Here is a 13644-nt window from a genome sequence, read left to right on the forward strand (position 1 = left end):
TAGGCAAACTAACACTGATAATTCCCTTTGGATAAGTCAATTGGAACCAAAAGCTCAATGGACAACCATCACTAACCATGGGCTACAATAGATGGTCTTTTGGCAGCAAAGAGGTAATGGCAGCCCACACTGGGAATGACAACGAGGCCACAAATAGGAGAGCAAGAAGATGCACCACAGCTCCCACAGCTTCTTGGAATCTTGATCAGAGAATCTGTTCAGTCTGTGTCTGTCTGTCCCTGTGTGTCGTTATGTCCTAGATAGTAATTCCATGGGGTGGAAACCACTCGCACTGCCACGGTCTTATCTTCTTCTTTGCAGAAATGAGTACCTCCCCAAACTCTGGTCAGGGAAAGCAGCAAAACAACACCAGCCTGATGCCACCAAGCGCAGCATTCCACCATTTGCCCATTAGCACTACCCATCCACTGTGGTACCTGCCCTGCTCACTCTCTGTACATGCCCTGCCATTCCAATAAAGGCTCACACGGTTTCCTCCTTGTTGGTTTCCTTAGCGGCAGGCCTAAGGCGGCAGGTTCACTGCTGATACAACATGCAGCCACTTCTGTCCATCACAACACATCATTCTGGGGAAGGTTAACATGGTTTCTTGCCAAATACACACAGAAGAAAAAAGGAGATGCATAACATGGTATCTGCTAAGTCACTCCCTGAAGCTTATGGGGTGGTGAAGATTCCTGGCTCCCTTTTCAGAGATTGAGCAGTACTGTTGGGTTAGGAAGGTGCCCTCTTACTATACAGAAAAGCAATGTGGGGTTTGGGGCAGGCAGGGAGGTATTTGGGAAAGCTATTTGGATCCAATCTTGAATTCAGATCCCAAGCTCTCTGTACCAGATAGTACGTTTACATCACACTTCTTGGGATGAGTGGGAAAATAATAGCTTCAAGAAAGAGGACACATCAATAACCTTCTCTCCATGAAATCTGCACCCATCCTATAACCAAATCTTTAAAAGAGCATCATAAAGCTTTGCCAGGAATGGACCATAGAAAGAAAGAGATCGCTGCAGGTGGCATAAAGAGAAACACATGGAAGAACTCAAGAGGATCAGACGTTACAGAAGAGCACATGCCAGCATCTTAGTGTATATAACCACAGCAAAATCACACTTGCATATTTAATTAAAGTTACTGGGGGGAACCAAAATGTAACATTGTCAGTGACCTTCGGCACTAAACTAATAAATACAGGGAAATTGGAACACGTGGCTAACATATCGGGCAAATGCATGCTTAAATATAAGTATACCCCCCTCCTCCCCATATCAGGGGCCCAAGTCCACTGAAAATGCTAGATGCATGAGACCATGCTGAATTGTGTGATCGGTGTTGTAGGGAGGGACACCCCAAATCAGATGGAGACACTTGCCATGAGGGAAAGGCAAATCCTCAATCAACCCGTGAAGCTTTATGCATGAGTCTTAGTCTTCATAGTCAATGCTAAGTGTATCAAGGGAGTTGTTGTCCAACCTCAGCTGAAGAGCCATCTTTGCTCTACAAATTAGACGACTGAAATGTTTTTCTCCTACACCCATGTCCAAGAACTGGCACTTTTGCTGGCAGAATTCTTAGAACTGTTGGGCAGGAGGACTATGAATTACTTGAAGGTGAATTAGATAGGAAGAAGCAAATGCAGGACAGAGGGAAGGCCAATCAGTCTTGGTCTCCTGCAGCTGCTAAGAAAGGCAGCACATTTCAGTTCTGAATACTTGCCACCCTCCATCCACTGGGGCAAACGTTCAGAGTGTAGGCTGAACATGCAGGTAAACTGAAATATTTACCAGACACATTTTGTAGCCACAGTCCTATCTCAGTAGCTCCATGGCATAAACTCTATATGCGGGGATCAAAACACATCACAGTGCTCTGGAGGTTAACAACATTTAAAGCAAGACTGCACACTAACATAATTGTTTCTATATATCTTCATGCAAACCATTTTTATACTTCACCCTTAGAGATGTATAAAATAGTTGTATTCAGAAAGGCAACAAGTTGCACATGGCAAAAGGCTGAGGACAGGGAGATCTTATAAATGCAAGACAGAAGAAAATATGTTGTAAGACTGAAGGAAAGACCGACAACTGAAGATTTAGGTGGCTAGTTGAAATCAGCATGTGAAATTTAACTCTCTGGCCACTACTGTTTTTCGATTTCTGGCTCATTGTTCTCTTGTACTCATGTGCCCATGTCCCTTTCCCCTCTCCAATTCTCATTTCAAAGCTTCTCGGGCTGTTGCCAGGCCTGTCCTTTCCCTCCACAGCTTTTGCTCCTGAGCCCTCAGGTTCTACATCTCCTGAAACCCCTGCTTGAACTCTCACTTTTGCTGCATTAGAACTTCATTCTCTAAGCTGTCTGGAGAGAAACAGTACTGTAATATCAGTAATCCTGTAAGATACATGACAAAGTGCTTTTCCTCAAAAACAGATCAGGAAATTTCTCAGCAGGAGACAATCTCCATGTGACCAGGCAGCCCAATTATCCTGGCTTGGATTGGTCTAAAGTTAAAGGTTCCCCATGACATTTAGTCCAGTCGTGTCCGACTCTAGGGGGCAGTGCTCATCCCCGTTTCCAAGCCATAGAGCTAGCGTTTGTCCGAAGACAATCTTCCATGGTCACGTGGCCAGCACGACTAGACACGAAACGTTGTTACCTTCACACCGAGGTGGTACCTATTTATCTACTCGCATTTACATGCTTTCGAACTGTTAAGTTGGCAGGAGCTGGGACCCTAGATTGGTCTAGGATGATGCTAAACAGGGTTGCTTTGTAATGTGTTGTCATTTGGGGGGATTCTTGCATCTACATGGAAAGATCAACCACACAGCACCTCAGGCAACCCCATTTAGACAAATATTCCTTTAAAAGAAAAGAAAAATGAACAAATCCTCCTCATTTCTCCTTTTCTGTGCTTTACATGATCTAAACTGCTTAAAAATCTCTAGAAATGGGAAGCTTCCTTGGCCACTCACCACAATAGAATTCTATTAGCAGCAATTAAGATGTTGATAAATATTTTGCACCACCAATTCTGGCTCGCAGAGATGCAGTCAACAGTAACTATGTGCACAAATATACATCCAAAGACGTAAGGATGGTTGTGTGAGAATAAGAATGCCTAGCAAGATCAGCAAATGGGGGGGGGGGAGAAGGACACATATATGCATGTTAACTCTTGCACATGCACGCACACACGCACGCACACACACACCTCTTTTCTCTGTCAGCCTGCTAGTTCTCCATTCCAAATCAACCGAGCTATCCTCATGGCACATGTTTCAGAATGAAAAAATTGGACCAGACACAATCTACGTTCCAAAGTCCTTGTTTAACAAATACATGTGTTACAGCAGCAGCAGTTCTTGGCACTGGCTGCTGGAAATTGCATCTCTAAAATTGCTGTTTGACGCATGGCCATCTGTATCAATTAGCCACAGGAGCTTTCAGATGCCATTTCAACAGAAACATTCCTGCTCCTAGTATAATTTGGAAAAAAATCTGCCGAAAAAATGTTCCAACAGAAAACACATTTGGTTTTTGCAAGAAAGATCTCTATTTTATAAGATCCCTAGTTGGAATAATAATGCTTTTCAAAAGTATTCCTCTACGACAGTAGTTCCCAGTCTTGGATCCTCAGATATTCTTAAACTACTGTACCATTCCTATTTGTTTGTTTGTTTGTTTGTTTACTTATATCCTGCCCATCTACACCAAAGTCTACTCTGGGTGGCTAACAACACTCAAGAATAATAATAATATAAAATCATTAATACAATTGAAAATAACAAATACAGTGGTGCCCCGCATAGCGACGTTAATCCGTTCCAGATTAATCGTCACTATGCAGAAACATAGCTAAACGGATCGAAAAACCCCATAGGAACGCATTAAACTTAGTTTAATGCATTCCTATGGGGCCCTAAACTCACCGTTCAGCGATGTTCCTCCATAGCGCCGCCATTTTCGCGCCCTCGGTAAGCGAGGGCAGGGTGCGAAAACACTTGTGGCGGCCATTTTGGGCACCCGGCGGCCATTTTGGAACCGCCGATCAGCTGTTCTGTAAACATCGCAATGCGAAGATCGGTAAGCGAAACGCTTACTGATCATCATAATGCGAGTTTTTCCCTATCTAAACATCGCAATGTGATCGCTTTTGCGATCGCAATTGTGACATCGCTATGCGGATTCATCGTTAAACGGTGCGCTCGGTAAGCGAGGCACCACTCTAAATTAGGCATTAACAGGAGGGAAGGCCTGCCTAAAGAGCCAGGTCTTGAATTGGCTCTTAAAAACTGCCAGTGAGGAAGCCAGACAAATTTCTGGGGGGAGATTGTTCCAGAGGCAAGGAGCCACTGCCGAGAAGGCCTGCTTTTTTGTTCTTTCTCTTTGGGCCTCCCTCGGTGTTAGGCCCCTTAGCTGCCCATCTTGACTAAAGCAAGTGATTTGGGTAGATCTAGGTGGGAGGAGGCGTTCTGCCAGATATTGAGACCCTAAACTGTTTAGAGCTTTATATGTCATCATTAGTACTTTGAAATCAATGCGAAAACGAAAGGGCAGCCACTGCAAGGCCGCCAGAGTAGGGGGAGATATGTTGATGTTTTCTCACCCCAGTAAGAAGCCTGGCCACCACGTTCTGCACCATTTGAAGCTTCTGCATCAATCTGAAAGGCAGTCCCACACAGAGTGCATTACAGTAGTCTAATCCTGATACTACAAGCACATGGACCAGAGCGGTGAGGGCCCCCACATCAAGATAGGAATGCAGCTGGGCAATCCACCAAAGATGGAAATACAGTGGTGCCTTGACTTATGAACTTAATTGGTTCCGGAACTCCGGTCACAACACGAAATGGCTGTAAGTCGAAGCACCATTTCCCATTGAATTGCATTGAAATGCAATTAATCTGTCCCGTCTGAAGAAAAAAAAATCACATACAGCCCCAAAAAATCACTGCAAGAACCATCGGAAATGAGATTAATCCATTCCGGCTGGGGGGGGGGGAGAGAGAAAAGCAAGCAAAGCGTACAAGACCCATCAGAAATGCAAAAAAGAGCAAAGTAAAAAGCAAGCAAATCCCGCAAGACCCATAGGAAAAAGGGGGGAAACCCAAAAAGCAAGCAACCCCCCAAGACCCATTGGAAACGGGAGAAAAAAACCCAAAAAGCAAACAAACCCCGCAAGACCATCGGAAATGGGGGGGGGTAATTCCAAAAAGCGAACAAACGCCCCAAAACCCATCAGAAATGGGGGGGGAAATACCAACCAACCAACAAACCCCCGAAATACCTATCACAGCACAGAAACCTAACACTTCCAACCCAAAACCACGCTGCAAAACCCATCCAGAACAGTTTTTAAAAAGCAGAAAACAGCACCTTTCCTTATCAGGCAGTCCGAAGTCTCCTCCCATCGCACTCTAACTGTTGGGCGAAAGAGCTACAAAGAAGCAGCCTCTTCGCCTACCAACGGTTAGCAATTTGAATTCCCTGCCTTTTTTCCCTGCCTTTTTCCGTTTGTAACTGGAAGCTCCAGCTACAAGTCAAAGCAAAATTTTCCGGCCAGAGCTGGTGATAACTCGAAATGGTCGTAAGTCAGGACATTTGTAAGTCGAGGCGCCACTATAGGCGGTACAGACCACTGATGCCACCTGGGTCTCCCATGGTAAGTGCTGGGTCAAGATGGAACCCTAGACTGCAAACCAAATTCTTTGTGATGAGAGTCACCCCCTGAAAAGAGAGGGAGTTCACCAAACCACTGACATCAGGGCCACCCACCCTCAGGACCTCCTCTTGTCCGGGTTCAGTCTCAGACCATTCACTTGCGTCTATTTCAATACGGCTTCCAGACAGCGCTGAAGGGACAAAACGGCATCCACTGTTGTTGGAGAAAAGGAAATGTAGAGCTGGGTGTCACCTAGAAATCCTGGCCTGCACAGCTAGTGGTGGAAGTTTCTGGGAGTTCTGGGCTATAAACATGTGGGGACCCAAGGTTAGGTTAGGAACCACTGCTCTGTGACGATAATGAAGTTGGAAGTGACTCAAATTAGAGACAAAAGCACATGTAGGCGGAATGACATTCATTCAGATAAAGCAGACAGTCCAAACTCTCGGGTATAGGTTGATACCAATCACATCAATTTGTGGAGAAATTATGGTATCACCATATGTGGACAGGCACAGAAGCCGCTAACTAAAGTGCGATTTTCAGGTAATGATTACAGAATCACTCCCAAGCACCTTGGTGGTATGAATATAATGGATTTTCAAAGGCCAGCATGCTGCTATCGGGTGAAATTTACATGGAATAAACTTTTAAAAAAAGAACAGACAAAGGAGATGAATGTTAAATAGAAGGCACACCGAAAAAAAATTGATTGGCCTTCATTATAAACTATCCACAGAACACATAATACTGGGTGATATTTTGGCCAGGTGCTTCAATAATAAGCAAAGGGAAAAAAACAAAAAGCCATGCCCTGCACTACGATAGTGAACGTCTCAACCTACCAAACTCCAAAGAACAGAGGGGGGCTCAGGTGTATAATTCTTAACTCCTCTGTATTCAGGAGCTACCTTTTTACTTTCACTGGTGGAGAGAGGGGTAATGGCACAAAGAGACCCAGGCACGGAGCTGTCCCCTCCACTGAAATAGCAAGGGCAAGTTGAATACGTTGAGCTCTCCATGCCCCTCAGGCCCTGCGCAGGGCTTGGGAATGACTAAAACATAACCAAGCCTGCATTCCAAGTGCTTCGTCCCTTAGTTGGGCTACTCGGACCCCTTGTAACCAGAACTCACTTTCAGATCTCATATTTCCAGTGTTTTTCAGTTTCTCCTGTTTATTAAGATGGATAAAGCCAAAAGAGTCCCCACCACAACAAGAACCGATTTCAAACAGTTCAACAGCTCGTGCTATAATAAACGTGTTAAGTCCTAAAGGTGCCACAAAACTCTTTCTCAATTTCAGAAAGGCATTTCCCACCTGGCAAATCTCACCATCATTAACTAATGCACTAAAAAGATTACATCCAAGGAGCTAAAATGCCAAGATGGATCACCTTTGGTATAAGCCTGTGTCTCTATGGAAACCGAGTTTTGTGATCTAATGAAAGAGATGGAAGGGATGCCACATTCAGGTCTGGGGCCCAAGATTTGAACAAAAGGACTAAACTTTTGGAGGTTCTGCTGCATACGGCTGGAGGAGTCCCATGATTTTTTATATTTTTCGTAATCAGCCACTGTGCCCCAGGAATAGCTGAGACTTACTCTTAAAGCCACTGGGATGAGACGGATCAGGCACTTCTTTGTTCAGTAATATTACGCATGAAATCCTTTTGATCCTTTCACCATGTAGCTGAGTCACTGCTTTCTATAGAATTTAGTCCAGCTCTCTGGATAATCTGCTGAAATACCTACCCAATACCTTCTCCTCATATTCCACTTGAGCTGCTTTACTCATGTCAGTGCAGAGGGCAATGCCAGTCAGTAATATAGTAAAGGGTACCAATATTAATCAATGAAGGATCCAGGACTAATTCCTGGATTTTTGCCGGTCCCTAACACATTATAGTACTCAATCAGCCAGAGACAGAGAGATCCAATAGTAGATTTTCAGCTGAAAGTAAGCAAAATAAGGCAAACTTCACTCACAGGAAAAGTATGAGAGGGAGAAGGCGCCCCACACACCAAAGTATACATTTTTTATAAGTTCAACATGAAAAGAAAGAGGCAAAGGGGTATGGAGAAGGAGGAGAACAAGAGGGACTGCAGGTGCCTGGGCAACAGGCTAGAATTCATTTCTCCCCAGCCCCGTGTAAGACACTCAGACTTCTCCAAGATCAAACTTCTCATTTTGAAATACCTTAATTGTAAATTAGAATAAACTCTGACGGACACCCCCCTCCTCCTCCCTTGTTCATTCTTACCTGCCTAAGCAAAACATTAATATATCAAAGCAAGTTAAAGAAAGCAAAATGGCTATGGTTAGGCTAAGATATATTTTATATGTATTAACTGGACGCCTTCAATAGATTCCTACATAGCTGTATAGATTCATGCCACAGCTGTGTCCGTTCTGTGGCAAAGGCTGCACAGGTGAGTTCCTGGGTGACTGGAGCTTGCTAAAGTTACTTTTTGGATCACACTTTCCACAGTCCATCCCCCTCCCTGACCCATCAGCATGACCGTTGGTCTGGCCTTTTCCTTAGAACTGAGCAGCTTTCTTCATTACAGTAACACACTTAGCTCACAATTACAGAAATAATGATTTACCTCTACATTGCAATCATATACACCTTATCAGTGGCCAGGAAGGCCCCCGGTCTGCGTTACAGGTTGATGGGCAAAAGGAGGGGAAGCAACATCCAGTTGCTTGGAGTGCCTGCATCCTCTCTCTTCCTTCACGTGCTTACAGAACACAGCCCTGCAGCAGGATACTGCATTTATCCATGAAGGTCAGCAGGATCCAACACAGTCACCGAGTAGCTACTGTGGCATGCTGACAACCACACCAAGTATGTCTTTGAGATAAAGAAATGAACTTCTTGCAGGATAATCACACATACACATACAAAACACCACTCTTGTGCATGCATCATGCTGTCATTTGGGCTCCTTGCACATCAAAACTCACTACTACGGCATGGTATTCTGGAATATGATAGAAGAAATTGCTGTATATGATGAAGAGGCATTTGCAGGTGGGCGGCATGCAACTGTGAATACGTATGCAACCATATGTGCATATATAGTCTGTGGGTAATTAAGACGACTACAGGGAGGAAGATATGGGAGCAAGGGGACATTGCTCATACATGTAACTGATTGTACAGAGATGAACAAAACAAAAATACATAAGTTGGTCACTGTCCAGCACAAGTGTCCACATAAATCAAAGATCAGAAGCAGACATAATTTTATATGACATTATTTCCATGGGGAATAATAGGCTCCTTAGCTGGTTCTGCTTCTGGTTCATAGTCTATATCTATCTAGGTAGAAAGCCCAGATGTCAAGTCTATGATGGTGACCCTGATCTTGCATTACATGCCATATACACTGCTGTCCAGGTCTTGTGTAGGCATCCTTCGGTCTCGAGAGATATCGTAACATGCTCTGAATAGAGGTCTTGGAACAGTGTGTAGTGCGGCTGAGAAGGCCAATAAAAGAGTAACAATCCCTTCCACAATGAAGACAAATACAATCTGTCCCCTGTCCAGCTCCCTGATTTTGCTGGTTTTGGGACTGCCTCTTTGCCTTGGCCTGCTGGACGAGGGTCTCTTCAAATTGGGAGAGGCCATGATGCAACGCCTGCCTCCAGGCTGAATGCTCAGACGTCAAGGTTTCCCATCTGTTGAGGTCCATTCCTAAGGCCTCCGGATCCCACTTGCAGATATCTTTGTATCGCAGCTGTGGTCTCCCTCTGGGGCGATTTACCTGCACTAATTCTTGTGGCATTTACCCCATGGTCCCTGTTTGTTTCACCAAACACAGAGCTCACACGAGTATCCCAACATGCCCTTTAACAAGCTGCCACAAGTTGATCTCTTTATCAACCTATATTTTCCTATGAAAGACTGAGGCCCATTCTGTACTTAACTTTTAAACAGAAACAAGTTTATTGATTACAAGTTGTTTTAGGAATAGTTCTTAACCACATTCTTAAGGTTACACAAAGCTTCCGGTATTTTACTTTAACCTCTTCTATCTTCATTAATACAGGTCACTAATCATTCCTTAAACACTCTCTCTGCCTCAAAACCCCAAAACTCCTTTTCCAAACTCTGTCTCTGACTTAACTGAGTCCCCCAACTCATCTCTCTCTCACCCCCCCCCTTCTTGGTTTCTCTGGCTCTGCCTCCCAACAGCTCCCATTGGTGCAGGCCAATACCATTATATATCTATATATACTGTATAGAAATCCAGGGTGTTCGCTACAATATTCCCATGTGAGCCGCAAAAGCATCACAATGCACAAATCTTGTCTCTGTATTTCTCAAGCACAATCAGTTGCTTAAGGTTTCCATCTCCACCCCTCTGAGGTGCTAACAAAACTTCCCTTTATAACAGATTGTTATCTAGTACTACTGTATATATCTCTCTGGGCAATGAAGAGGGAGTTCCCTTAGCTTTCTCAAAGCACTGCATAAGGGTGGTATCCTCCTTTTGTTCCTTATCAAATGATGAGTTATTAGGGTTTTTCATAAGAATTAGATCAGCTTCTTCACGACTATTAGGCTGATTTTCTAAAGAATGTTCTTCTTCCAGGCTTCCCTCAGCTGCAGTATCCTTTTCTACTGTAGGGGGTGATTTTTGGGGCCCCTCTGAGCGTGTAAGAACAAAAGCACTCTTAACATGCTCTGTTAAGTCGCAACCTATGAGAAAAGCAGCTGGTTATTTCATCAGAAAGCAGACTTTGATATGTATGTTACATCTCTTGGGAAGTTCCTTCCTACCCATGCATATGAAGTTGGTACTAGAGGATCAATCCCCATTAAGGAGGCAATCCATCAGCCTGAGATGTGTTTTAGACGAGTGTAGCAGCAATGGCCACATCTTTGTTCTGTACAAAGGACCCTGATAAATGCAGAGGAAGGGAGAACACAGCATCCTCAAGTACTGTAAGGCAGTGGTCCCCAACCTTGGGCCTCCAGATGTTCTTGGACTTCAACTCCCAGAAATCCTGGCCAGCAGAGTTGGTGGCAAAGGCTTCTGGGAGTTGTAGTTCAATAACAGCTGGAGGCCCAACGTTTAGGACCATTGCTGTAAGGGGTCAACTCTGTCTCTCTGGAACAGGTCTGATTACCCAAAAAGAGACCTTGTTCAGGTAACAGCATAGATTAGGAATAAGTAAGAGCTAGGTTAGAGAGAACTTCCTTATTTTCCTAAGTTTGTGCCTTCTTTGAAAAGATCCAGGATTGATTTTGCAACTTCTTGTGATTAGATTCTTTGATGTCAAGAAGCTTTTGAGTAACTTTTGGGTTTTTTGGTAATCATTTTATCTGTTTTTATTCCTTTTTCTTTTTAGCAAAAGACATAAAATCCTATCCAGGTATTGGTTGGAATTTTGTGTGCAGAGGATCTCTAGGTACTAATGTCTAGTGTCTTGTTTTATTAGGATGATAGATTTGGAAATGTAGAATTGTCATCCACACTTGAAACAAAACATTCAAATAAAAACTCAGGTAAAATCTGGATAAATCTTATTTTGCAAAGAATTAACAGGAGAAACACAACCAGTTCCATTCCCCATACTTGTAGGTTTGAGAGGCACCAGAGTAACAGCCATTTGCTTTTTAAAGTTACAAATAATTCTAGGTGAATTAGCCCTCTAAGTATTAATTGTCTGTATGCAATGCCTGTAGATTATTTCATCTCCATGTAGTTGCACATCAGAATGGGGAAGAAGCAGTTTTGTCTCAGCCTATAAATTTGGTTAGTTGTGATCAGAGGCTAGTGGCTAAGAGGGAACATCATACCAGTCAGTTGAGCAGTAAATGGTATCCAAGCAAATGAAAACATAAACGGAACCTTAATCTTGTATTTCAGTCAGGAGACTAGCATAGAAGACTACGCCAAGTTTTCATTTCCTGCTTCCTGTGTAAATGATACCCTTTTCCTTTTAAATGTTGAATTCATCCCCTTCACTGCTCTCATTTAGGATGTGTGTTTAATGTTCACAGCTGATAAACTTTTCCCAATGGTTTTGGGGTGATGTGACAGCAATCCAGGCTGTCCTCTCATCATCCTGAATTGTAAAGCTGAACTGGATACAGCATCATCTTTATCCTACCAATGCAGGAAATAAATAATGCACTCTAATAACAACTGAAGACTTTGCTGTTACCCTAAGCTAGGTACCAGATGCTATGAGGTCAGAGGCAAGCATGGCCTGATGGGAGTAGTAGCAAAGGGTGAAGGATTCTGGCAGTGCTCCACAGGGAAGAGAAATGGTGCTTAATATATAGAGCTGCTGGGATCAGAATGATGTGGAATAAGCTATATCCACCCAGGCCATGTTTAGGATGTTAGGATCACCTGTGATATTAAATTCCACATGAGGATGAAGGAGAGCAATTAAGGGCAAACCCTATCTTTCTGTTTCCTTTAGCAGGAGTATGCAGCCTTGGCTTTACCAGAAGGTGCTGCTTCAGATGACCCACTTGTTCCCATTTCACCCACAGATGACTACTTTTCTTTCATCAACCGCATCCATGAGAGGCAGCTGGAGGCTGCTCGGGGCAAAGTGAAGAGTCCACTCCTCAAACGTGCTGAGGCCCATGATCGTAGCACTTCTTCCTAAAAAAGTTCTACAAACCTAAATCTGCAAGACCTCTTCTAGAATTACCATGCCTTACTTTCACCTCACATTTTCCCTACCCCAGAGCTATGAACAAATTCTACAAAACCCTTTCTAGATTTTTTTTTGTTATCTCCTGTGACATATTCCATTCCTTGCAATTCCTCCTTCCTGGCTTCATCACAAGTTTTTGTGCCATGATCCTCCTCTCATGAACTAGTGCCCCCAGATGCATGCAGGTACCCTTTTCCTCAGACCCATCATGCACTGGTATTTCTTCATCAGTCATGTGTCTGACCCACAAAAGATGCAGCATTCTCAAATATGCTCATATACACTATAGCTTTGCACTGCTATTCCACTTAAGGACTACTGGGTTTTCCCAGCTTTGTCAAGCTGTTTTTAAAAACATTGGCAATAAAAGATGCTTTCTCAGAACTGGGTGTATAGTGAGTAGTTATGTATGTGACAAGATCAAGTCCTACATGAAGAGACCATGCAAGTACTTTCTTAACTGTCAGTTTTGCTAACTGCAAAATCTAGTTTTCAGTCCCTGTGTAAGCGGACTGCTAAAATTAGGTAGTTCTCAGAAAAGGACAGTTAGGCTACAAGCCCATACACATTTAACTATGAAGAATTCCAACTGAAGTCACTGAGGCTAACTTCTGAATGGACAGGGTCAGTGTAACACAGAAGTCAAGAAGGGAAATAAAGACAGAAGTAAGAGACAACTAGGTGTGCATCTGCCATTTGGAACCTTTATTTCTGGTTTCATCCTTCGTATGACAAGACACATATTCCAGTCAATCAAATGCTTGGTCAGCCATGTCTTTCTCCTTCTTTCCATTAGGTAGACTGGCCATCTTTGGCAGGGTTCTCATTTTTAAAGGACACGTTATGTCCACCCATTCATATTTTTATACTTTTTTTGGGTGGAGGGACACACACAGCTGCAAAACATCTGCTTCAGTGACTCATGGGAGTTGGCTTCACAGTCAACAACTGAAGAAGGCTCTTCACAAGCAGATTTTACTGCATATTCCATTTTTTAAGTCTACAGTTCTCAGAGAACCTCCACAAGCACAGCCAGTGGCCAGGCTGGCTGAGGGACTCTTGAGAAATAAGTCCTCCAAAAGTCACGTTTACAAACCCTTGATTACAACTTATACAGCCATAGTTCCCACACTGGAACTGAGCAAACACATACGACCACAGAACACTGAAACTGCTACTGCCCCTTCCAACACCATCTACTGGTAGACACTCAAAGAAAGCCATATAGTCCCTACCTCAGTATTCTTCTCCAACGCATCCCTCACACAGCATC

General features: G+C 43.6%; 1 protein-coding gene across 5 annotated transcripts in view; it reads left to right on the top strand.

Annotated features, from left to right (window-relative positions):
• Nucleotides 1–13555, top strand: part of PCP2 (Purkinje cell protein 2) — a 43726-nt gene extending 30171 nt beyond the window's left edge. For 3 of the 5 annotated variants that reach the window (XM_020796290.3, XM_020796289.3, XM_020796292.3), the window contains one exon: nucleotides 12129–13555. In XM_020796290.3, the coding sequence (XP_020651949.3) occupies nucleotides 12129–12320 (192 nt within the window). In that variant the 3' untranslated portion in view covers nucleotides 12321–13555. Of the gene's footprint in view, nucleotides 1–321; nucleotides 494–12128 lie in introns of those variants that run through there. The other 2 variants (XM_020796294.3, XM_020796291.3) reach the window with 2 other exon arrangements.
• Nucleotides 13556–13644: the final 89 nt, after the last annotated feature.

This window comes from Pogona vitticeps, chromosome 2 (assembly GCF_051106095.1).
Source record: "Pogona vitticeps strain Pit_001003342236 chromosome 2, PviZW2.1, whole genome shotgun sequence".
NCBI classification, from domain to species: domain Eukaryota; kingdom Metazoa; phylum Chordata; class Lepidosauria; order Squamata; family Agamidae; genus Pogona; species Pogona vitticeps.